The sequence below is a fragment of the Cydia amplana genome, chromosome 21, assembly GCF_948474715.1.
Source record: "Cydia amplana chromosome 21, ilCydAmpl1.1, whole genome shotgun sequence".
Lineage (NCBI taxonomy): Eukaryota > Metazoa > Arthropoda > Insecta > Lepidoptera > Tortricidae > Cydia > Cydia amplana.
Genome location: NC_086089.1, coordinates 862916 through 885959, shown reverse-complemented (window position 1 = coordinate 885959; position 23044 = coordinate 862916). Strand labels below are relative to the sequence as shown.

Genomic DNA, 23044 nt, shown 5'->3' with positions numbered 1-23044 from the left:
GTTCGACGAGATCTGCGCCTCGGGCGCGCTAGCGGCTCTCCCTTCAGTAACCGCCGAGCTACTCCGGGAGTCCTCAGCCGAAGATGGTGGCGAGGCCCCGCGTGCGGTCGCCGACGCGGCGCTCGTGTGGCTGAGGGAACGGTCATTAGATGAGGAGTTATACTCCAGGACACATCTATTGTTCGTGGACGGAGGGGGAGAGTTGAAGGACTGTGGGGAGCTGCCGGCCGCGAGGACTGATGCGCCGGAGCTACAGGAGTATCGGCGTGAGGTGAGTGTGCAAGCCGATGCTATTGAAATAAGAATAGGTGCTGTATTATTGCAAATACTGTTAGGAGTGAGTGGTGGATGAGCTGTGTTCGATACATTTGTTGTTTGTGGATGGAGGGAGAGAGGAGCTGCTTGCTGCAAGTGTGCCGTAAAAGTGCATGGCGAATTTATCATTGAATTTATTCATAATTTCTCCATGCAAATTCGCAGCTTACTGTACAAGCTGATGCTATTGAAATAAGATTAGGTGCTGTATTATTGCAAAACACAGTTAGGAGTGAGTGGTAGATGGGCTGTGTTGGATACATTTGTTGCTTGTGGATGGAGGGAGAGAGTTGAGGATTGTGAGGAGCTGCTTGCTGCGAATGTGTGCAGATGCCAGTGTAAACAGAATGGGTACTGTATTGACACAAACACGTGCAAGAATTTACGGCTCGTCGGTGTTGCATAAGTTATAGAATAATATCTGGGTGACCGAGCTTCGCTCGGAAAACATATAATAACTCGGAAATGCACGTTTTCCCAGAGATAAGACCTAGCTAGATCGATTTTTCGCCCCCGAAAACCCCCATATAGCAAATTTCATCGAAATCGTTAGAGCCGTTTCCGAGATCCCCGAAATATATATATATACGACGATATTTGACGACCGGTCTGGCCTAGTGGGTAGTGACCCTGCCTGTGAAGCCGCGGTCCTGGGTTCGAATCCCAGTAAGGGCATTTATTTGTGCGATGAGCACAGATATTTGTTCCTGAGTCATGGTTGTTTTCTATGTATTTAAGTATTTGTATATTATATATATCGTTGTCTAAGTACCCACAACACAAGCCTAGAGCTTACCGTGGGGCTTAGTCAATTTGTGTAAAATGTCCTCTAATATTTATTTATTTATTTATTTATTATTTATATAAATAAATAAATAAATAAACAAGAATTGCTCGTTTAAAGGTATTAGATAAGTTAGCAAACAGTTAAAAGACTTAGTTTGGAATTCCAATCTATTGATCCACAGGCCGTAGAGCGTCGACGCCGCGACCAAGGCATCGGCGCCACAACGCCCAAACCGCTCGCAGGGGGCGAGCTTGGCGCCCGCGAGCGCGCTAAAGGCGCTGGCGGCGACTGCGCCGTATTGGCCGCGAGGTCGCTCGGTCCGAGGGCTACACAAGCGTTGCTAGCGGTACACGGGAGATTGGTGGCCGCTAGGGTGGCATGGAGACCTGCGGGCGGACCGGTCGCGCGCGGCGGAAAGCTTGGACACACACAGGTTGGCTTTACTTCACTCACAGATCACACACACCCAGTTGTATCAGAGCATAGAGAAAAAAATACATAGAGTGCTCACTCCATACATCAGTTTTAGTAACAAAAAGACTATTAGCATCTAGCATCGAGTAGCGGAACTATCAGTACTGCTACTTGACAATGGATGTAGCACCGACCGGAAAGTCTTATGCTGTTGAGATAAGACTTTCCGGTCGGTGCTACATCTATTGTCAAGTAGCAGTACTGATAGTTTCGCTACTCGATGCTAGATGTAGACACTGAAATTAATAGTCTGAACTGATGTATGGAGTGAGCACTCTTGTCTATATTTCTCTATGATCAGAGGGACTATTGTACTAATGTCGATTGTGTTTCAGGACGCCCCACCGGAACCGGATGGCGAGAAGCGAGCGGAGCTGGCTGGTGGACGCTGCGCGCACGGCGCGGCCGCGCTCGGCCAGCGATTGATAGTTTGTGGCGGGTATGCGTCTTTTCTCAAAAATGGACGGCAAAGTCGACGTTGCCGGTTAAAAAATAGGTCGCCAAGTGCGTAGTTTATGGTCATTCAAAAAATTAAAAAGTTAAAAACATTGCAGTCTCGATTTCGGGACTGCAATGTCGCATACAAATTCCATTATTTAACGAGTTCCAAACTTTTTAAAACTTTAAATGGCCATGTCAAATGAAGGCATAGGTCCCTTAAACAGCCAAACAGATGATCCGCACTTATTATTATAAAGCCTATAACAGACTATCGCACCGCACCGCGAGCTTGGAGCGTCGCACCCATAAGTGAGAGCGAGAAACAGATATCTCTTTCTCGCTCTCACTTATGGGTGCGACGCTCCAAGCTCGCGGTGCGGTGCGATAGTCTGTTACAGGCTTAATGTTGGTACCGCGACTATTTAGGTGTCTCAAATAGGTTGGCGTATTTTCAGCAGAAAAATACACTTCTTTTGTTTTTTAAAGGCGGCAAGCAAATTTTTTTAATGGTTGTATTTTTTTCTGTGAAAATTAGAACGTTGCTTCTGTAAGTTCTGTAAAATATTTCTATTTCTTGCACCATTTTTGAGAAAAGCACTATATATGACTCGGCTGGAAGGCTACTTGCTGGCTTCGGATTCAATTAAACGGACTCCCAAGGTCGTCCGTTTAAAACGAATCCTCAGCCTGCAAGTAGCTACTTCCGAACCTCGACAATAATGTACTATTGTCTACTTTTCATCGAAGATTCATTGCATATATCAGATGAGTAACGGTCTAATGCTTCAGCGACGAAATCCACGCTCCGAGCATGCGTTACTATTATTGCAAAGGTTCTACTCGCTGTGTTTTTCTTTATTTACAACTAGCGACCCGCCCCGGCTCGCACGGGTTAACAAATTATACATAAACGTTCCTCTTGAATCACTCTATCTATTAAATAAACCGCATCAAAATCCGTTGCGTAGTTTTAAAGATCTAAGCATACATAGGGACAGACAGACAGCGGGAAGCGACTTTGTTTTATACTATGTAGTGATTTCTAGCAACGAAAACAGTAGGTACATACGTATACGTATACCAGAAACAGATATGTATTATGTTTCTGTATGGTTCATGCCAAGTTTCATGTCATTGACCGAAGCGTAGCGAAGGTCTACGTTTTGACTCGGACATTTTGCTTTTGTATGTCCGGATGTTCTCCTCTACAGGTCACAATTCTCAACCGATTCTTGTGAAATTTTGTGACCAGATTCTATGAGTAAATATTTTTTTCTTGTCGATCCCGTTTTTGGAAATTTTCAAAAATGGAGGAGTTGTGATACCTCGCGCTTAATCAAATAGTCGTATCGATATCATAAGAGTATTTTCTTTTTGAGACATTTACATAGTAAATGGCAAAAAATGTAGAAAAATTGTATTGCTGGTTTAGGCGGTATTTAGATATTTAATTTGTACTGGAGAATGAGTAGCCGAATTTCGTCAGCTTAGCTAAGAACTATCATGGCGCATTTTGTAAACAATCGCTTTTTAGGGTTCCGTAGCCAAATGGCAAAAAACGGAACCCTTATAGATTCGTCATGTCTGTCTGTCTGTCTGTCCGTCTGTCCGTCTGTCTGTCCGTCCGTATGTCACAGCCACTTTTCTCCGAAACTATAAGAACTATACTGTTGAAACTTAAGTAGTAGTGTTGTAAGTAGATGTATTCTGTGAACCGCATTAAGATTTTCACACAAAAATAGAAAAAAAAGAATAAATTTTTGGGGTTCCCCATACTTCGAACTGAAACTCAAAAAATTTTTTTTCATCAAACTCATACGTGTGGGGTATCTATGGATAGGTCTTCAAAAATGATATTGAGGTTTCTAATATCATTTTTTTCTAAACTGAATAGTTTGCGCGAGAGACACTTCCAAAGTGGTAAAATGTGTGTCCCCCCCCCTGTAACTTCTAAAATAAGAGAATGATAAAACTAAAAAAATATATGATGTACATTACCATGTAAACTTCCACTGAAAATTGGTTTGAACGAGATCTAGTAAGTAGTTTTTTTTTATACGTCATAAATCGCTTAAATACGGAACCCTTCATGGGCGAGTCCGACTCGCACTTGGCCGCTTTTTTGTTTGCACACAGAAAGTCTGGGTTCGATCCCCAGTAAGACATAACTTTTTGTATTTTTTTTTTCATTTAAACTTCGTTTTTTTTTTAATAAATTAAAATCTTTGTATTGTTGATTGATCAAACCGCTGTGTGGCGCTGTCATCGTGCACGGTCCCAATAAGCTATGCTCGCGAGGTCTACAGCTCACAGAGCCACTAGTATTGCTTCGATTGTATGGCGGCGGCTATGTTATTGTCACTCTAAACCACAATTTCCTCGTGTCTAATCTTCATATTTGTAAATCACTTGTCTTTATAAATTCTTAGTCTTTAAGAGCAACCACTGTACTATACTTTTCTCAATAAATTATTTGTATTTGTATTTGTAGCAAAAAAAGCGCTGGTGGCCTAGCGGTAACAGCGTGCGACTTGCAATCCGGAGGTCGCAGGTTCGAACCCTGGCTCGTACCAATGAGTTTTCCGGAACTTATGTACGAAATATCATTTGATATTTACCAGTCGCTTTTCGGTGAAGGAAAACATCGTGAGGAAACCGGACTAATCCCAATACGGGCCTAGTTTACCCTCTCGGTTGGAAGGTCAGATGGCAGTCGCTTTCGTAAAAACTAGTGCCCACGCCAATTACTGGGATTAGTTGCCAAGCGGACCCCAGGCTCCCATGAGCCGTGGCAAAAATGCCGGGACAACGCGAGGTAGATGAAGTGATTTGTATATTTTCCTCTTAGTTACGACCGCGCCCGCGTGCTCCGCAACTGCGAGGCGTACTGCCCGGCGACCAACGCGTGGTCGCCGCTGGCCGACATGCGCGGCGCGCGCGCACGCTTCCCCGCCGCGGCGCTAGGGGGCAGGGTGTACGTGTTGGGAGGTTCTGACGGACATAACGAGTTGGACTCGGTGGACGCTTTCGAAGAGGTACTTATTAATGACTAGTTGTCATCAGGGGTTCGCAACTGTGAGGTACCCATGCTGTTGAAATACAATCGATTGATCAAATAGAATACTGCAAAGTAACAACACCTATCAAATTTTGCTCGATGACCTGATTTTTATACGACCAATGCGAAGCCAAATAGGATAAGATTTTAGCAGTTTATTGTATGTGTGTAACGTGTTTGTAAAGATGGAACCTCTCGAGTAGAAACCATTCGGTCAATTTTGATAACTGATCTGTAGTTTTAAATTTTTACTGATTACAAAAACATGCCGTGTTAAATTTGTGCGAATATTTGACGTGTTAAAAAAAAGTAGATATAACTAAATCCCTATTTGTTGTCAGGGCGGAGAGACCGGTTTGGGCAAGTGGAAGCCTCGCGCTCGGCTGCCGGGCGCGCGCTCGCACGCGGCGGCCGCGGCCGACCACGAGCGCGGCATCCTGTACGTCGTGGGCGGCTGGGCCGGCGGACGGAGCCTCAAGGCTGTGCACAGGTAGGTGGTACAGGTAGAGACAGAGAGAGACAGGGAGAGACCGGTTTGGGCGAGTGGAAGCCTCGCGCTCGGCTGCCGGGCGCGCGCTCGCACGCGGCGGCCGCGGCCGACCACGAGCGCGGCATCCTGTACGTCGTGGGCGGCTGGGCCGGCGGACGGAGCCTCAAGGCTGTGCACAGGTAGGTGGTACAGGTAGAGACAGAGAGAGACAGGGAGAGACCGGTTTGGGCGAGTGGAAGCCTCGCGCTCGGCTGCCGGGCGCGCGCTCGCACGCGGCGGCCGCGGCCGACCACGAGCGCGGCATCCTGTACGTCGTGGGCGGCTGGGCCGGCGGACGGAGCCTCAAGGCTGTGCACAGGTAGGTGGTACAGGTAGAGACAGAGAGAGACAGGGAGAGACCGGTTTGGGCGAGTGGAAGCCTCGCGCTCGGCTGCCGGGCGCGCGCTCGCACGCGGCGGCCGCGGCCGACCACGAGCGCGGCATCCTGTACGTCGTGGGCGGCTGGGCCGGCGGACGGAGCCTCAAGGCTGTGCACAGGTAGGTGGTACAGGTAGAGACAGAGAGAGACAGGGAGAGACCGGTTTGGGCGAGTGGAAGCCTCGCGCTCGGCTGCCGGGCGCGCGCTCGCACGCGGCGGCCGCGGCCGACCACGAGCGCGGCATCCTGTACGTCGTGGGCGGCTGGGCCGGCGGACGGAGCCTCAAGGCTGTGCACAGGTAGGTGGTACAGGTAGAGACAGAGAGAGACAGGGAGAGACCGGTTTGGGCGAGTGGAAGCCTCGCGCTCGGCTGCCGGGCGCGCGCTCGCACGCGGCGGCCGCGGCCGACCACGAGCGCGGCATCCTGTACGTCGTGGGCGGCTGGGCCGGCGGACGGAGCCTCAAGGCTGTGCACAGGTAGGTGGTACAGGTAGAGACAGAGAGAGACAGGGAGAGACCGGTTTGGGCGAGTGGAAGCCTCGCGCTCGGCTGCCGGGCGCGCGCTCGCACGCGGCGGCCGCGGCCGACCACGAGCGCGGCATCCTGTACGTCGTGGGCGGCTGGGCCGGCGGACGGAGCCTCAAGGCTGTGCACAGGTAGGTGGTACAGGTAGAGACAGAGAGAGACAGGGAGAGACCGGTTTGGGCGAGTGGAAGCCTCGCGCTCGGCTGCCGGGCGCGCGCTCGCAGGCTGTGCACAGGTAGGTATAGTAAACAAGGCGGCGCAACAACTACACGTGCTTATCGATGGATTACTACTAATGATTTATGGCCCGGATGCTCAATTCGTATGGTCTTTACTATAGTACAGGTAGAGACAGACGGCGTTTATCCAAATTACAAGCCGTCACGTACACTATTGCAGGCAGCAATGGGGTTGGCCTGTCGAAGTATTTAGCAGATGGCGCCATCATAGCTTGCTTGCAATCCCTAGAATTGTGTCAAATTTTTGTTTTTAATGCCCTGGATGCCAAATCTCATAAAAAAAGGGGCAAGCTATGATGGCGCCATCTATGCAAACCTTTGATGGTTGCCAACCCCATTAAGGATGGTATTCCATCTGTCCGATATCTTGGTCCAATGTGTATTTGCGTCTCACATTTTGCTTAATGAGGGAGTCAGACGGAATTCACATTGGACAAAGAAATTGGACAGGTGAAATAACACCCTAACCATAGAGAAATATAGTAAGACAAGAGTGCTCACTCCATACATCAGTTCAAACTATTAATTTCAGTGTCTACATCTAGCATCGAGTAGCGGAACTATCAGTACTGCTACTTGACAATAGATGTAGTACCGACCGGAAAGTCTTATCTCAACAGCATAAGACTTTCCGGTCGGTGCTACATCTATTGTCAAGTAGCAGTACTGATAGTTCCGCTACTCGACGCTAGATGCTAATAGTCTTTTTGGTACTAAAACTGATGTATGGAGTGAGCGATCTATGTATTTTTTTCTCTATGCCCTAACTGACATAGTGTCATAATATTGTCTTCGGTTACCGCGATAGTTACTCATGAAATAAAACTATTAAAACGGTTTTTTTTTCTTTATTTAAGAAAGAACAGAAATAAGTACAGTAAAAGTTAATGATAAGATATACAGTTCAGAAGATGTGCACCTATCTCCTAAAACGCGCTCACTAAGAACTATGCATAATATAGGTAAGGTAATGCTACAGTAAACTTAACTAAACTTAACGTACACTATTATATCGCGTATATTGAATTTATACTACATCCCGACGCTGTGAAGGGTTCGAAACGTCGGGATAAATAAATAAATAAATAAATATTACAGGACATTATTACACAAATTGACTAAGCCCCACGGTAAGCTCAAGAAGGCTTGTGTTGTGGGTACTCGGACAACGATATATATAATATACAAATACTTAAATACATAGAAAACAACCATGACTCAGGAATAAATATCTGTGCTCATCGCACAAATAAATGCCCTTACTGGGATTCGAACCCAGGACCGCGGCTTCACAGGCAGGGTCACTACCCACTAGGCCAGACCGGTCGGTCGGGATGTAGTATAAATTCAATAAACGCGATAAAACGTGGAGTTCGGTTACGCGCACAGGGCAGACGCGTTGCAATTTATTTAAAAAATACTTAAGCTTACGGCGAGCTAATTTGAACCCTGCGCATATGTCAGTAACTACACTTTAAATTAGCGACATACGTGGTGCTTAGATCATTACCTGTCCGTTTATAACGAGTGCGCGCTTCGAAGTGACGTAGTGACCACGGAGCTATGCATCATCTACACCAAACACCGCCTGGAGGCGGCATTGTGGCAGGAGGCTCGGGACTACAACGTACACCGCCTGGAGGCGGCATTGTGGCGGGAGGCTCGGGATTACAACGCACACCGCCTGGTGGTGGGATTACGGTAGGAGGCCCGGGATTTAGTGGATCGCAACCGAACTTGGCGTTGTTTTTTGAACAAGATCATTTGGATAATGCACAAACCACCTTCCGCAACAAACGCAAACTTTCAAACGACAATGACCACATCCTTTCCGACCTAGCGGATTTGAAAAAGCAAATGTCAGAAATGATGGAAGCTTTAGGTAACAATAACAAGGCACAAACCAAAAGAATGAATCAATTGTGCGATAACGTGAATAACATAAAAAACCAAGTCACCGATATTCGTAAAAGCATAGACTGCGTAATTGTTGAGCAGAATAATATGAAAACTGAGTTAAACAGCCTTAGGACAACCATCAATGCTGCCGACACAAGACTAGAACTCTTGGAGTCAGATTTCAAAGCATTAAAAACGTCTTCTGGACAAACGAACACATCTCCATCAAACATTTTATATGAAGACGTGATTGTGGAATGCCGAGAACGCAACATACGAGCAAAAAATATTATAATAGCAGGCATTCCTGAACCGGACCCGGCGGTGGTAGAAAAGGCGGAATACGAGAATTGTGAAATTGTGAAAATTACTAGATCAATATATAATGACTGTCCAGAACCCAAACAACATTACCGTCTCGGAAAAATACAAGAAAATAGATCACGTCCTATAAAAGTGTGTTTTGCATCGGAGGAAACGGTTACATACATACTCAGAAACAAGAACAAGGCAAAACTAAACAACATCAAGATTTACTCAGACCAGACCCCACAACAACGGAAAGCACTTGAACACCTAAAAGTAGAACTCCAAAAACGTACTTCTGATGGTGAGGCAAACCTACGCATTGGATATGTAAAGGGGGTCCCTAAAATTCTGGAGTCACAGACAAAAAAATCCTCATCGACCGTCCAGATGATGACAGCAACAGAGAAGTGCTGACTTCATCGGGCGGTCGGATTTCTTACCACATAGCCACTTCCTATGCACAAATAAAGCTAAGTAAAAAATCTCTTAAATGTTTCTATGCCAATGTTCGAAGTATAATCAAGCCAGGTAAATTTGATGAGTTAAAATGCGTCATACAATCCTTTGACGCTACTATTCATATAATTGCACTAACAGAAACATGGATAAAAGATGAAGAGGAGGCCAAAAGACTAAACTTACCAGGATACTCGCATTTTTACAACTTCAGAAACAGTAGCAGAGGCGGAGGGGTCTCGATATACGTGCACAACACTTTGAAACACAATTTGATTGAGGAATGTTGCATAAATGAAAACCACTTCGTCTGGGTTCACATAGAAAAATTTTCCTTGGATATCGCTACAATATATAAACCAGAACGAACAAACTCGAACTCCTTTCTCGAAGAATATTCTCGTCAGTTGAGGCGTAGAAAACGGGTATTAATATTTGGCGACTTCAACTATGACATCCTACATCCAAAAAGTGCTACTAACGATTACAAGCAAATACTTAAGGAAAATGACATCACAATTCTAAATAAAATAGACCAAGAACATAGTACGCGACAGACATCAACGACAAATACGATCTTAGATCATATTTGCTCAAACCTAAAACATCATGATTTTCAAATGTCACTAATAGATTCAGCAATGGCAGACCATAAACAAATTTACCTCGCGATTAAACAATACCAGCCCCCCACAAAGAAAGTAATAGAGTATAAAGCATTAGACTATGTTAAACTAAATAGTATCATACAAGAAACAAAAGACACTGATAACTACATTTATGATGTTTTTGAGGTCAAATTAATGGTGTGCTTGCAAAAAAGTAGAGTAACAAAACTTAAAACATTGAATCCACCGCGACAGGAATGGATTAATAAAGACATCATTGAAGCAATAGACAGAAGAAATAAATTGTGGCAGAAATACAAAGCAAACAACACAGACGAAAGCCTAAGACAGCAGTTACAAGAAGAAAGAAAACTGGTATCAGAAAGTATACAAACAGCAAAAAAGACTTACTATCACAAAGCCTTTAAAGAATGTACGGATAAACCATTGAAAATGTGGAACCTGATTAGTTGTCTATCTAATAACAGGATAAAAGCCAACAACCACCCAGCTCAATTACAAGTGGATTCAAGAATTGTGACGGATCCAATAGAAATCTGCGAAGAATTCAATACATACTTTTCTACGATCGGCCTCTCTCTAGCAAACAAAATCCCAGTTATGTACACGCAATCTTACGATGTAGACAAAGGCGATAAACTTAGACACCTACAACCAACTACCGAAGATGAAGTACTTAAGATAATACACAACCTCAAAACGAATACTAGCTCCGGTTTAGATGAAATCACCGCCAAATCTATAAAATGTATCAGTCCTATAGTAGTCCAGGAACTTACATGTTGTATTAACAAATGCTTAGAAAATGGTACCTTCCCCAATAGCCTAAAAATAGCAAAAGTTACCCCAATTTATAAATCAGGTAAAAAGTCGGAACCTGGAAATTATCGACCCGTCTCTGTTCTCCCAACCGTATCAAAAATTTATGAAAAAGTTATTTATGCGCGTCTTGATAAATTCTTAGAATCTAAAAATTTTATTTCGCAGAAGCAATATGGTTTCCGACCAAAAGCTAATACCCTCTCTGCAACAATAGACCTTGTCACAAAAATAAATGTTAAAATTGATCAAAAACAAATCGTACTAGGAATATTTATAGACCTAAGAAAGGCGTTTGATACAGTAAGCCATGACATACTATTGAAAAAGTTACACCATCTGGGAATAGTAGACAAAGCATACGATATATTTAGGAGTTACCTTGAAAATCGACAACAGGTTGTAAAAATTGATCAGTGCAGAAGCGGTCCCAGATTCGTAACATATGGTGTCCCGCAGGGTTCAATTCTGGGCCCGCTTTTGTTCCTGATCTACATCAACAATATCCAAGACATAGGACTGACTGGGGACTTGACGTTGTATGCTGATGATACAAGTCTGTTTTACAATGGGAAATCTATTGAAGATATTATGTTGAATGTACAAAACGATTTAGACCTATTAAACAAATGGTTCCAGGCGAATCTACTTACCATAAACATCTCTAAAACTAACTATGTAATTTTTTCAGCAATAAATAAAAAAATTAGCAACTTTCCTCCACCATCAATAAATGGACAAGTCATTAATCAAAAAACACAGGAAAAATATCTTGGCTTGATTCTAGATTCTCAACTGATCTGGAAACCGCATATAGAAAAAACTAAAGCTAAACTTACCTCCCTCACAGGAGCGCTTCGCAGTATTGCACGATGTTTACCGCACAAAGTAAAATATCTGATATACAACTCTCTTGCTAAACCACATATTGAATATTTAATTGAGGTATGGGGCACTGCCGCCAAAACAAATCTAATGAAGATCCAAACAGCACAAAATAAACTTATTAAAACCTTATTTCACTATAACTTTCTCACACCTACTGAAAAAATTTACACTGAAACTAAAATAATGAATGTCACTCAAACATATATATATCATACCTGCCTGCTAATACGCAAAATTCTCGAAAAACGAATACATACACAAATAACCTTCACCAAAAAGCACCAATTCCAAAGAATAAAACTCCGAAATGCAGATCATCTAACATTACACCATAATAGAACAAACTACGGGAAGAAGAGTCTAGTATATGAAGGTGCTCAATTATATAACAAATTACCAAGGGATATTAAAGAATTAAAATCTATGAACCGGTTCAAAAAATACCTCAAATACCACATACTAAATAATTTAAACTTATTACATAAATAATCTACCAACATATTTAATCTTTATATTACTGCGAAAACTTAAATGCATATTTCTTATATTTTTCTTTTGTTAGAAGCATGTTAGAAGTATAAATATTGACCCATATATATATATATATAAACATAATAAAAAGTAAATATAGTTCATACCTTAAAATACACAAATATACAAAATAAAATAAACAGCAATATACAACAATTCTATATAATACTTTTATAACACTTAACGCTACACAGCTAAACGCTAGGCCTATGCCGATGCCGCATCCAATACGTTATACGTTAATGTTTACTCTAGCTCCTTATCGCTGAGCACTCGACGATGCGCCGCCGCACAGCAACAGAACTAGTTTGCATGCCGATTGTCAACTTACCTACATATGTTTTTATTAGTAACTGCACTGTTAGTTTAACTTGAAAATGTATTTTAGTTTATAATGTTCTCATGTAAGTGAATTTGTAATTCTTATGAGAATAAAGAATCTTTAACCGTATATAATCCGTTTTAATAGTTTTATTTCATGACATAGTGTCATTTACTTTTAACAATTTCCCCTGATTCCTTACCCATTTTGTTCTGTGTTCAGATACGATCCGGCCACGGACTCGTGGTCAGACGGCCGCCCCCTGACCACTGGGCGGTCGCAGTGCTGCGCCGTGCCGTGGCGCGGCTCGCTCTGGGCGCTAGGCGGCTGCGACGCCTGGCGCTGTCTCGCTTCCACGGAACTACTGTCTCTAGAGGACCCCGAGGTATGTCACCGGTGACATCTTCTATTGTTCGTTTTTTTTTAGCATTAGAAATAAGGTCTTGATGTGTCTTTTAATTGAAAAACACATTTTAAAAATAAGTTACGGTAAATATGTAACAATTATGAATCTAATACGATCTTTTATAGTCTTCTGCTTTCATAAGTAATAGTTATCGATTTTTAAAAAGTGTTTTTCAATTAAAAGACATGTCAAAATCGCTTACCTTCTTTCAAGTTCTTTCTAATGCAAAAAAAAACTAACTATAAGGGTGGTATTCCACCTGTCCAATTTTTGAAGTGAAAACTTCTTTAGCGTCGCTGTGCACTTTTTGAGGTGGGGAAAAATGATAAACTCGCGTGAGATCACGTGACCGTAAGACGGACCTGTTACATGTAATGTCATTGAGTTTTTCTTTATTGATTTAAATGCCATCTAGTGAGCTTCGCTCTAACTGGTATTAATATAACTCGAGTACTAACAGTGATGTGCTTAGGGGTTTCAAGTAATGCGACGTAATAACGCAAGATGGCGTTAACATTATACATAGTGCGTTTTGCTATAGTCATTGAGTTTTCACTTCTGCCGGCACTCCCTGAGTGCAACCCGTTGTTTTTTTTGTCCAATGTGTATTTGCATCTCATATTTTGCTTAATTCAATTCAATATATTTTATTTCGGACCATGACCATAGTGTTAGTGTACATTCCCTTAATCTTATGTTAGTGTTGTGTGTAATGAGAGAGTGAGTGGAATACCAGTAATACCACCCTAAGTAACCTTGGTATTTTACATTCGTTACGTCTTTTCCTTAAAAGCGGTGGTGGCCGAGTGGATATGACGCCCGACTTTCAATCCGGAGGTCGCGGGTTCAAATCCTGGCTCGTACCAATGAGTTTTTCGGAACTTATGTACGAAATATCATTTGATATTTACCACTAGCTTTTCGGTGAAGGAAAACATCGTGAGGAAACCTGCATACATCTGCGAAGAAATTCAAAGGTGTATGTGAAGTCCCCAATCCGCATTGGGCTAGCGTGGGGACTATAGCCCGAGCCCTCTCGCGCATGAGAGGAGGCCTGTGCCCAGCAGTGGGACGCATATAGGCTCAAATTATTTTTTTTATTATACGTCTTTTCCTTACTTGTAGGTGCGGTATGGTGTACCAGTCACCTGCAATAATAAGACCGCAAAAATATCTGACATTATCATATTTTGTAGAGCCATAAGAGCGTGTCACATATTTTTTGCGGCCATCGAAGAGTAGGATATTATTGCAGGTGACTGTACACAGGTTCAGGCGCAAATCCGTTTCCTTGACAATCAGGTACCGGTACGGATGTCGTACAAATTCCTTTCAGTGAAGTTAATAAAGGGATGGATGATTGCTCATCAAAATTGGGCGAATTCATTTTGACGTTTTTTTCTTTGACAAGGAGAGAGTTATTAAATACTAAGTGACTCAATAGTTGTGACAATTATTAAATACTAATGGCGTTATTCATAAACGGCTGCTAACTTAATCAGTTGATGATCGTCGTTGGTCCCTACCGCTCGTTATGCCATAGAGGAGGGACAAACGACGATCATCAGTTGATTAACTTAGCAGACGTTTATGAAAAACTCCGTAAGTGTCCCAATAGCTGACCGGCATTGTTACAATTAGTTTACAGTTCATTTTATGCCGTGGGATTTGTTTGACAGGCTGGTTGGACCGCCGGCCCGCTGCTGCCTTCAGCGCGGCGTTCGATGGGCGGCTGCGCTTGGCGAGGCCGACTAGTGGTCGCGGGAGGGTCTGACGGCGCGGCCTCCTTGCGCCGCGTGGATTGGTTGCTGCCGGGCGCCGAGCCTGCAGGTAACATATACAGAGGCCTGCTGTTATCGGGTGTCGTTTGTGGCGAGGCCGACTAGTGGTCGCGGGAGGGTCTGACGGCGCGGCCTCCTTGCGCCGCGTGGATTGGTTGCTGCCGGGCGCCGAGCCTGCAGGTAACATATACAGAGGCCTGCTGTTATCGGGTGTCGTTTGTGGCGAGGCCGACTAGTGGTCGCGGGAGGGTCTGACGGCGCGGCCTCCTTGCGCCGCGTGGATTGGTTGCTGCCGGGCGCCGAGCCTGCAGGTAACATATACAGAGGCCTGCTGTTATCGGGTGTCGTTTGTGGCGAGGCCGACTAGTGGTCGCGGGAGGGTCTGACGGCGCGGCCTCCTTGCGCCGCGTGGATTGGTGTCAAGAAAATTTCAACCACGGATTTCTATGTCTGCTTATCTGTTTAGTAACCGCGCTACTAGTCTTGGGGAAACGAAATTATTTAATATCAATTTTAACATCAATATGCTTGTAATAAACATACTGATTTCCTTCCATTTTTATTGTGGAACGTTCCACATTACAATTTATAGATTGTATATATACACTAGACATGTCAATCACAATGAAAAAATCTGGCTAACGTGAGATTCGAACCCACATCTTTGGATTACCGATCCAATGCATAACTAATTTTGCCAGCTAACCATTCGTCATTTACCGCGAATTCAACCATTGCAACCATGCTTAATATCTCAAAATCAACCCCATTTTATACCTTTTAAAGACGTTTAATCTTTAAAAGGTATAAAATGGGGTTGATTTTGAGATATTAAGCGTTTCCACGTCCAAATGTCTGGCCGTTGGCTTCGCACAGAAGGGTGTCGGAATCGGGTCTCAATTAAACTTGGCCACTGTTGAAATTTCAAGCTTTGCTCTCGCGCAGCTCAATCTTTGGCCTTGCATCGCTCGCATGGAATTAAGCCGCTATCTGAACCTGCAAGTTTTTGGCCCTGTTTGGAGCTCAACAGTTACTTTCGGCCTGTTTTAAAACGCTTGAGCATTGGTCCTTATCCGATCTTAGCTCCATTTCAGCCTCGGCCTTTGGCGTCGCACGAATACGCCCACAGGAAAGCTCCAGATCTTTAACACTATGTCTTCAGTCTTTATCGGCCTGCACCCTCGCTCTGCTCTCTTGCAGCTCGGCCTCGCACAGAAGCGCGCCGCAATCGGCGCTCCAGGCGTTCAGCCGTCAGCCAAGCTTACACTTGGCGTTCGTTTCTTAGCTGTATGCTTACCTGCAGCTCATCTTCTGGCCTCGCATTGGGAGGCGTCGAAATCAAGTCTTCGGTGTTACATGGAGCTCGGCGTTGGGTCTCACTTTTTGACATAAATGGGTTTTGATGGGTCGATATTGGTTAATGACGGAGCTCGTTTTTTTTTGGACTGTCGACAAGACGTTTCCCTGATACGGTCAATCCGCAATTTTTAACTTAGCACCAAAGATAAGGGCCTCGCTAAGATCTTCCGGCCAAAGCCTCGCCATGATTAAGACCGCCTCTGATGCCGCGCGATATCGCTTATCCACAGTTTATACGATATCAATTTTTTCAATTCAATAAATTATCCTTGAAAATAAAAAATGCATTTATTTCATAACTTTCTTACAGCAAAAACATGTTTTTTCGGTAAAATTTTGGTTTGAATTCTTTTTTCATTAAACGAAGGTGTTTCAAGGCCACGCCGCCGATTCGCCGCCGCCGCCGACCAATTTTGACCGGCGCGCCGCCGCCGGCTATATGCCTATCGGCGCTCATATCTAATACAGAGGCCTGCTGTTATCGGGTGTCGTTTGTGGCGAGGCCGACTAGTGGTCGCGGGAGGGTCTGACGGCGCGGCCTCCTTGCGCCGCGTGGATTGGTTGCTGCCGGGCGCCGAGCCTGCAGGTAACATATACAGAGGCCTGCTGTTATCGGGTGTCGTTTGTGGCGAGGCCGACTAGTGGTCGCGGGAGGGTCTGACGGCGCGGCCTCCTTGCGCCGCGTGGATTGGTTGCTGCCGGGCGCCGAGCCTGCAGGTAACATATACAGAGGCCTGCTGTCATCGGGTGTCGTTTGTGGCGAGGCCGACTAGTGGTCGCGGGAGGGTCTGAAGGCGCGGCCTCCTTGCGCCGCGTGGATTGGTTGCTGCCGGGCGCCGAGTCTGCAGGTAACATATACAGAGGCCTGCTGTCATCGGGTGTCGTTTGTGGCGAGGCCGACTAGTAGTCGCGGGAGGGTCTGACGGCGCGGCCTCCTTGCGCCGCGTGGATTGGTTGCTGCCGGGCGCCGAGCCTGCAGGTAACATATACAGAGGCCTGCTGTTATCGGGTGTCGTTTGTGGCGAGGCCGACTAGTGGTCGCGGGAGGGTCTGACGGCGCGGCCTCCTTGCGCCGCGTGGATTGGTTGCTGCCGGGCGCCGAGCCTGCAGGTAACATATACAGAGGCCTGCTGTCATCGGGTGTCGTTTGTGGCGAGGCCGACTAGTGGTCGCGGGAGGGTCTGACGGCGCGGCCTCCTTGCGCCGCGTGGATTGGTTGCTGCCGGGCGCCGAGTCTGCAGGTAACATATACAGAGGCCTGCTGTCATCGGGTGTCGTTTGTGGCGAGGCCGACTAGTAGTCGCGGGAGGGTCTGACGGCGCGGCCTCCTTGCGCCGCGTGGATTGGTTGCTGCCGGGCGCCGAGCCTGCAGGTAACATATACAGAGGCCTGCTGTCATCGGGTGTCGTTTGTGGCGAGGCCGACTAGTGGTCGCGGGAGGGTCTGACGGCGCGGCCTCCTTGCGCCGCGTGGATTCGCTGCTGCCGGGCGCCGAGCCTGCAGGTAACATATACAGAGGCCTGCTGTTATCGGGTGTCGTTTGTGGCGAGGCCGACTAGTAGTCGCGGGAGGGTCTGACGGCGCGGCCTCCTTGCGCCGCGTGGATTGGTTGCTGCCGGGCGCCGAGCCTGCAGGTAACATATACAGAGGCCTGCTGTCATCGGGTGTCGTTTGTGGCGAGGCCGACTAGTGGTCGCGGGAGGGTCTGACGGCGCGGTCTCCTTGCGCCGCGTGGATTCGCTGCTGCCGGGCGCCGAGCCTGCAGGTAACATATACAGAGGCCTGCTGTTATCGGGTGTCGTTTGTGGCGAGGCCGACTAGTAGTCGCGGGAGGGTCTGACGGCGCGGCCTCCTTGCGCCGCGTGGATTGGTTGCTGCCGGGCGCCGAGCCTGCAGGTAACATATACAGAGGCCTGCTGTCATCGGGTGTCGTTTGTGGCGAGGCCGACTAGTGGTCGCGGGAGGGTCTGACGGCGCGGCCTCCTTGCGCCGCGTGGATTCGCTGCTGCCGGGCGCCGAGCCTGCAGGTAACATATACAGAGGCCTGCTGTCATCGGGTGTCGTTTGTGGCGAGGCCGACTAGTGGTCGCGGGAGGGTCTGACGGCGCGGCCTCCTTGCGCCGCGTGGATTCGCTGCTGCCGGGCGCTAGCCTGCAGGTAACATGTCCTGAACACAATGACCCTTTTATTTTTTAGAGAGAAAATTCTAGGAAAGTGAATCTGCTTTGCACTAGTTTGTTTTGTAATTCTTTCGGGTACATATAAAATTTTACGACTGACTGTATTTATTGTCAATTAATTTAGACGGTAGATGTCGCTACGGTCACCTAGACCCATATGGTGGAAAGATTCGCTGGCTGTGGTTGAGGTTTTGGTGGCTCAGTTGGCAAAATGCTGGAGTATCGATCCAGAGCAGAGGCCGTGAGTTCAAGTTTCACCTAAGGCAGTCATTTTTTCCGCTTTTAAATGTGTCTACTCTCGTTTGAATCTTCTACCTTTAAACGAGCAATTCTTGTAAATATATTTCGGGGATCTCAGAAACTTAAACGATTTCGATGAAATTTGCTATATGGCGGTTTTCGGGGGTGTAAAATCGATCTAGCTAGGTCTTATCTCTGGGAAATCTCGCATTTTTGGGTTTATACATGTCTCCCAGATATACTAAACGGTTGTATGTGTGTACAGGAGGCAGATGGGAGGCGGTAGGTCTTCTAGGTATCTAGGTCTAGGTTTATACATGTCTCCCAGATATACTAAACGGTTGTGTGTGTGTACAGGGGGCAGATGGGAGGCGGTAGGTCTTCTAGGTATCTAGGTCTAGGTTTATACATGTTCTTCCAGATATACTAAACGGTTGTATGTGTGTACAGGAGGCAGATGGGAGGCGGTAGGTCTTCTAGGTATCTAGGTCTAGGTTTATACAGGTCTTCCAGATATACTAAACGGTTGTATGTGTGTACAGGAGGCAGATGGGAGGCGGTAGGTCTTCTAGGTATTTAGGTCTAGGTTTATACATGTCTCCCAGATATACTAAACGGTTGTATGTGTGTACAGGGGGCAGATGGGAGGCGGTAGGTCTTCTAGGTATCTAGGTCTAGGTTTATACATGTTCTTCCAGATATACTAAACGGTTGTATGTGTGTACAGGGGGCAGATGGGAGGCGGTAGGTCTTCTAGGTATCTAGGTCTAGGTTTATACATGTCTCCCAGATATACTAAACGGTTGTATGTGGGTACAGGGGGCAGATGGGAGGCGGTAGGTCTTCTAGGTATCTAGGTCTATACATGTCTCCCAGATATACTAAACGGTTGTATGTGTGTACAGGAGGCAGATGGGAGGCGGTAGGTCTTCTAGGTATCTAGGTTTATACATGTCTTCCAGATATACTAAACGGTTGTGTGTGTACAGGGGGCAGATGGGAGGCGGTAGGTCTTCTAGGTATCTAGGTCTAGGTTTATACATGTCTCCCAGATATACTAAACGGTTGTATGTGGGTACAGGGGGCAGATGGGAGGCGGTAGGTCTTCTAGGTATCTAGGTCTATACATGTCTCCCAGATATACTAAACGGTTGTATGTGTGTACAGGAGGCAGATGGGAGGCGGTAGGTCTTCTAGGTATCTAGGTTTATACATGTCTTCCAGATATACTAAACGGTTGTGTGTGTACAGGGGGCAGATGGGAGGCGGGCCCTATGCTGCGGCGCGCGCGCGCGGGGCTCGGCGTGGCGGAGCTCGGCGGCGCGCTGTACGCGGCCGGGGGGTTCTCGGGCCGCGAGTTCCTGGCCTGCGTCGAGTGGCTGCCCCGCCCCGACGCCGAGTGGACCATGCTGGCCGACCCGCCCCTGGTATGTACTACGCCTTATTTTTTTTTTTTTTTTTTTTTTATGTTAAGGAGAACCAACAGCTACAAACTTTAAATAGATAGTAAGATTAAAAACAGGAAGCCAATTACAGGAACTCACAGGTAGTAATCCGCACCATAACACTTGGTGCCACTAAGTATTACTCCTGTAATACTGTACAGTCACCTGCAATAATATGTGCCTCTTCGAAGGCCGCAAGAATATGTAACTCGCTCTTATGGCTCTACAAACGAGATCGTGTCAGATGTTTTTGCGGCCTTTGTTGTGTAACATATTATCGCAGATAGCAGGTGACTGTACGACATATCTTAAGCTTTGGATTCCTCCGAAAACGGTGCCGTAATATGACGGCCGCTATATAACGTTGACTGACGTCACTAGAACGTTGTCTATGTAAACAAGATGGCGCGGTTTCCTAGACAGCGTTACGTTACGTTGACTGTCAACGTAACGTAAGATGACGGCCGTCATGACGGTGTCGATAGTTTCGTGAACGTTTTATTAGATAGCTGTGAAGCCATTTTGAATAAATGACACGAGATTTGAATAAATGATTCCGTACTACGATTATTTTCCTCTTCTGATGATATTTCATCCTCCAAGTAAATTATTGCCCCGCCCCGACGCCGAGTGGACCATGCTAGCCGACCCGCCCCTGGTATGTACTACGCCTTATCCGCACCACAAATACTAGTAGTTCGCCCCGAACTGAGAACTCGCGGTTCGCCAAAATGTTAGATCATTATTTATAAATTGTAAATTTAAAAACTATATTATAAATGTGTAAGCCGAGCACTTTCGTTTGATACCAAACTCGACCATACTTTCTTGCAAAAAAGATGACCAGAATAGCAAGACCCTCACAAATAGCTTTTTAGCCTTCTAAGCTCTTCTAGCTCAATAACCCCTTGATCGAGCCTGCTCATAATTTAATGACTAAAATATAATGCCCTCAACTACACGTTTACCCAATTTCCTTTAAATTGGAAGAAATTTACTTAAGTTATTGTGTATCAAACTATCCTCTGATAGTTCAGCTTATAAACATCGAAATGCCGGGACGTGCCCCTAGCCAGCCGTGTGCTCCAAGTTGAATGTAAGAACTTCACTTCGCTTCGCTCGCTCGTTCGACTACTGTCAGGCGTGTCTCACTCCGCGATTTCGCCGCTTTGCTACAGGTAGCTAAAAGTACATCCGTTCGGCCCCAATTTTGGGGAAAGCCATAAGCCGCGCGTGGCGCTGTCGCCACCTAGCGGCCATATCTGTGCTGATCGTAACAGACGCGTTTTGTTAGAGAGTGAGTCTTCTGTACTTAGTACTATTATTTATTCTGTGCTACTGTACAACATATCTTGGTAGTCGACTAGTCCCATGACTTCATTGATTATATTTGGCATCCATATGTCATGGAGTCGTGGAAAGATGTCCTAATAGACTATATCTACTAGGACGTCTAAGACTGAAGACTGTATAATTTTTATCCTGTGCCCATTGAATTAAGTTATCCTCTTGGGGTGCAATGTCCTAATACGAGTAGAAATTACCTCCAATGAAATTTAAACCTTAATTAAATGGAACAAAGTTGCTTTCGCTTTGTTTCGTCCGATTTTAACAAAACAAATTCAACTCAATTTTGTAATACCGTTGATTCAAATTCGATTGCCAATTGTCTTTGTATGGTGTGCAGCTAGAAGTAATAGGATTCAAATTTTGATCATTCACTTTTCAGCCTTTGTATCGACTTACTAGTCGATATAAAGTATAATTTTAGTTCAATGGAATAATGGATATTTCCACCACAGGTGGCGCGTACCCTGAGTGAGCCGAACCCGCCTAGCGAGTCCCCGTCACCTGTGTGCCGCGCGCTCAGCGAGCAGCACCCGCCGAGCGGGGCCGACCGGCCAGAAGAAAACGGACAGGTAAATATAGCCCACGAAATGCAGAGAAAAGAAATAAGTTTTTGGCAAATATTTCATTTTTGGTACACGCTTTTATCGCTGACTGTACTTTTCTTACGACAGACAACTAATACTCATCGAGACAATTCTAAAAACCCCTAACACAATTAGGTTGCGTTGTTTCATCACAGAGTTCCTATGGCCACCTCCTGTCTCCATCATCAGATCAGCTCGATGGTACCATAATATTGCATTGTCACCCGACTTACATGTGTATGCAAAATTTCAGCTCAATCGGAAACCGGGAAGTGGATCAAATTTAACTTGCAAGATTCCATTACATAGTTACATACAGGTCGACCTAATAAAAGCGTGTTAAAATGGAGGATTCGATTTAATTTAAATAATCATGGCGTCCTGACTACAGACTAATGATAAACTCACTTACTCGTTTATTTTTTCAGAACGAAGCGACCGCGCATAACTAGCCATCGTGTCGTCCTTCTCACTGCAGTAACGAGTGACGGAGACGACGTAAAAACACGCTTCCGCATCAAGCAATGAGTATTATTAGGATCCTCTTCAGACCACAGACAACTGAGTTATTGTATGATACGAAGATTTCGTGGACGTTTTTGTGACAGCTGAACTTTACCATGGACTAACCTATAGGTTAGTCCATGACTTTACTAAAGTCGTCATATTTGTTTTAAAATTGCTGTTTGAGACGTCCATAAAACTGGATTATCTCTGTTTTTGCACAATGAAATTTTTGCGAATGTTTTTGAAGTGAAAACTTCTTTAGCGGCGCTGGGCACTTTGATGTGGGGAAAAAATGATAAACTCGAGACAGCGTAAGGCGATCGCGTAACCGTAAAATTTAGATGGCCACTCATTTAGACGGCATTTAAATCGATAAAGAAAAACTCAATGACATAATTCAATAAAGCTACATCTTGATGAAATCGCTATTATACATAGTGCTGCAGACATTTTGGAATAGTCATTGAGTTTTCACTTCTGTCGGTACTCCCAGAGTGCAACCCGTTGTTCAGAATCCAACAAACGCATTAAGTTAGGTGCCATCTAGTTGAAGTTTTAAACAACGGCCTCGAAAATTTCGATTCTGTGTATG

At 45.4% G+C, this 23044-nt stretch overlaps 1 protein-coding gene across 1 annotated transcript in view; it reads left to right on the top strand.

Annotated features, from left to right (window-relative positions):
- Positions 1-22544, top strand: part of LOC134658151 (influenza virus NS1A-binding protein homolog A-like) — a 33958-nt gene extending 11414 nt beyond the window's left edge. The window contains exons 4-16 of the mRNA XM_063513760.1: positions 2-271; positions 1284-1535; positions 1912-2015; positions 4866-5052; positions 5417-5565; positions 5762-5923; positions 6120-6281; positions 6478-6639; positions 12823-12985; positions 14686-14836; positions 19818-19993; positions 21814-21930; positions 22374-22544. Coding sequence (XP_063369830.1) covers positions 2-271; positions 1284-1535; positions 1912-2015; positions 4866-5052; positions 5417-5565; positions 5762-5923; positions 6120-6281; positions 6478-6639; positions 12823-12985; positions 14686-14836; positions 19818-19993; positions 21814-21930; positions 22374-22397 — 2079 coding nt within the window. The 3' untranslated portion in view covers positions 22398-22544. The remainder of the gene's footprint in view (position 1; positions 272-1283; positions 1536-1911; positions 2016-4865; positions 5053-5416; positions 5566-5761; positions 5924-6119; positions 6282-6477; positions 6640-12822; positions 12986-14685; positions 14837-19817; positions 19994-21813; positions 21931-22373) is intronic.
- The last annotated feature ends 500 nt before the right edge of the window (positions 22545-23044 follow it).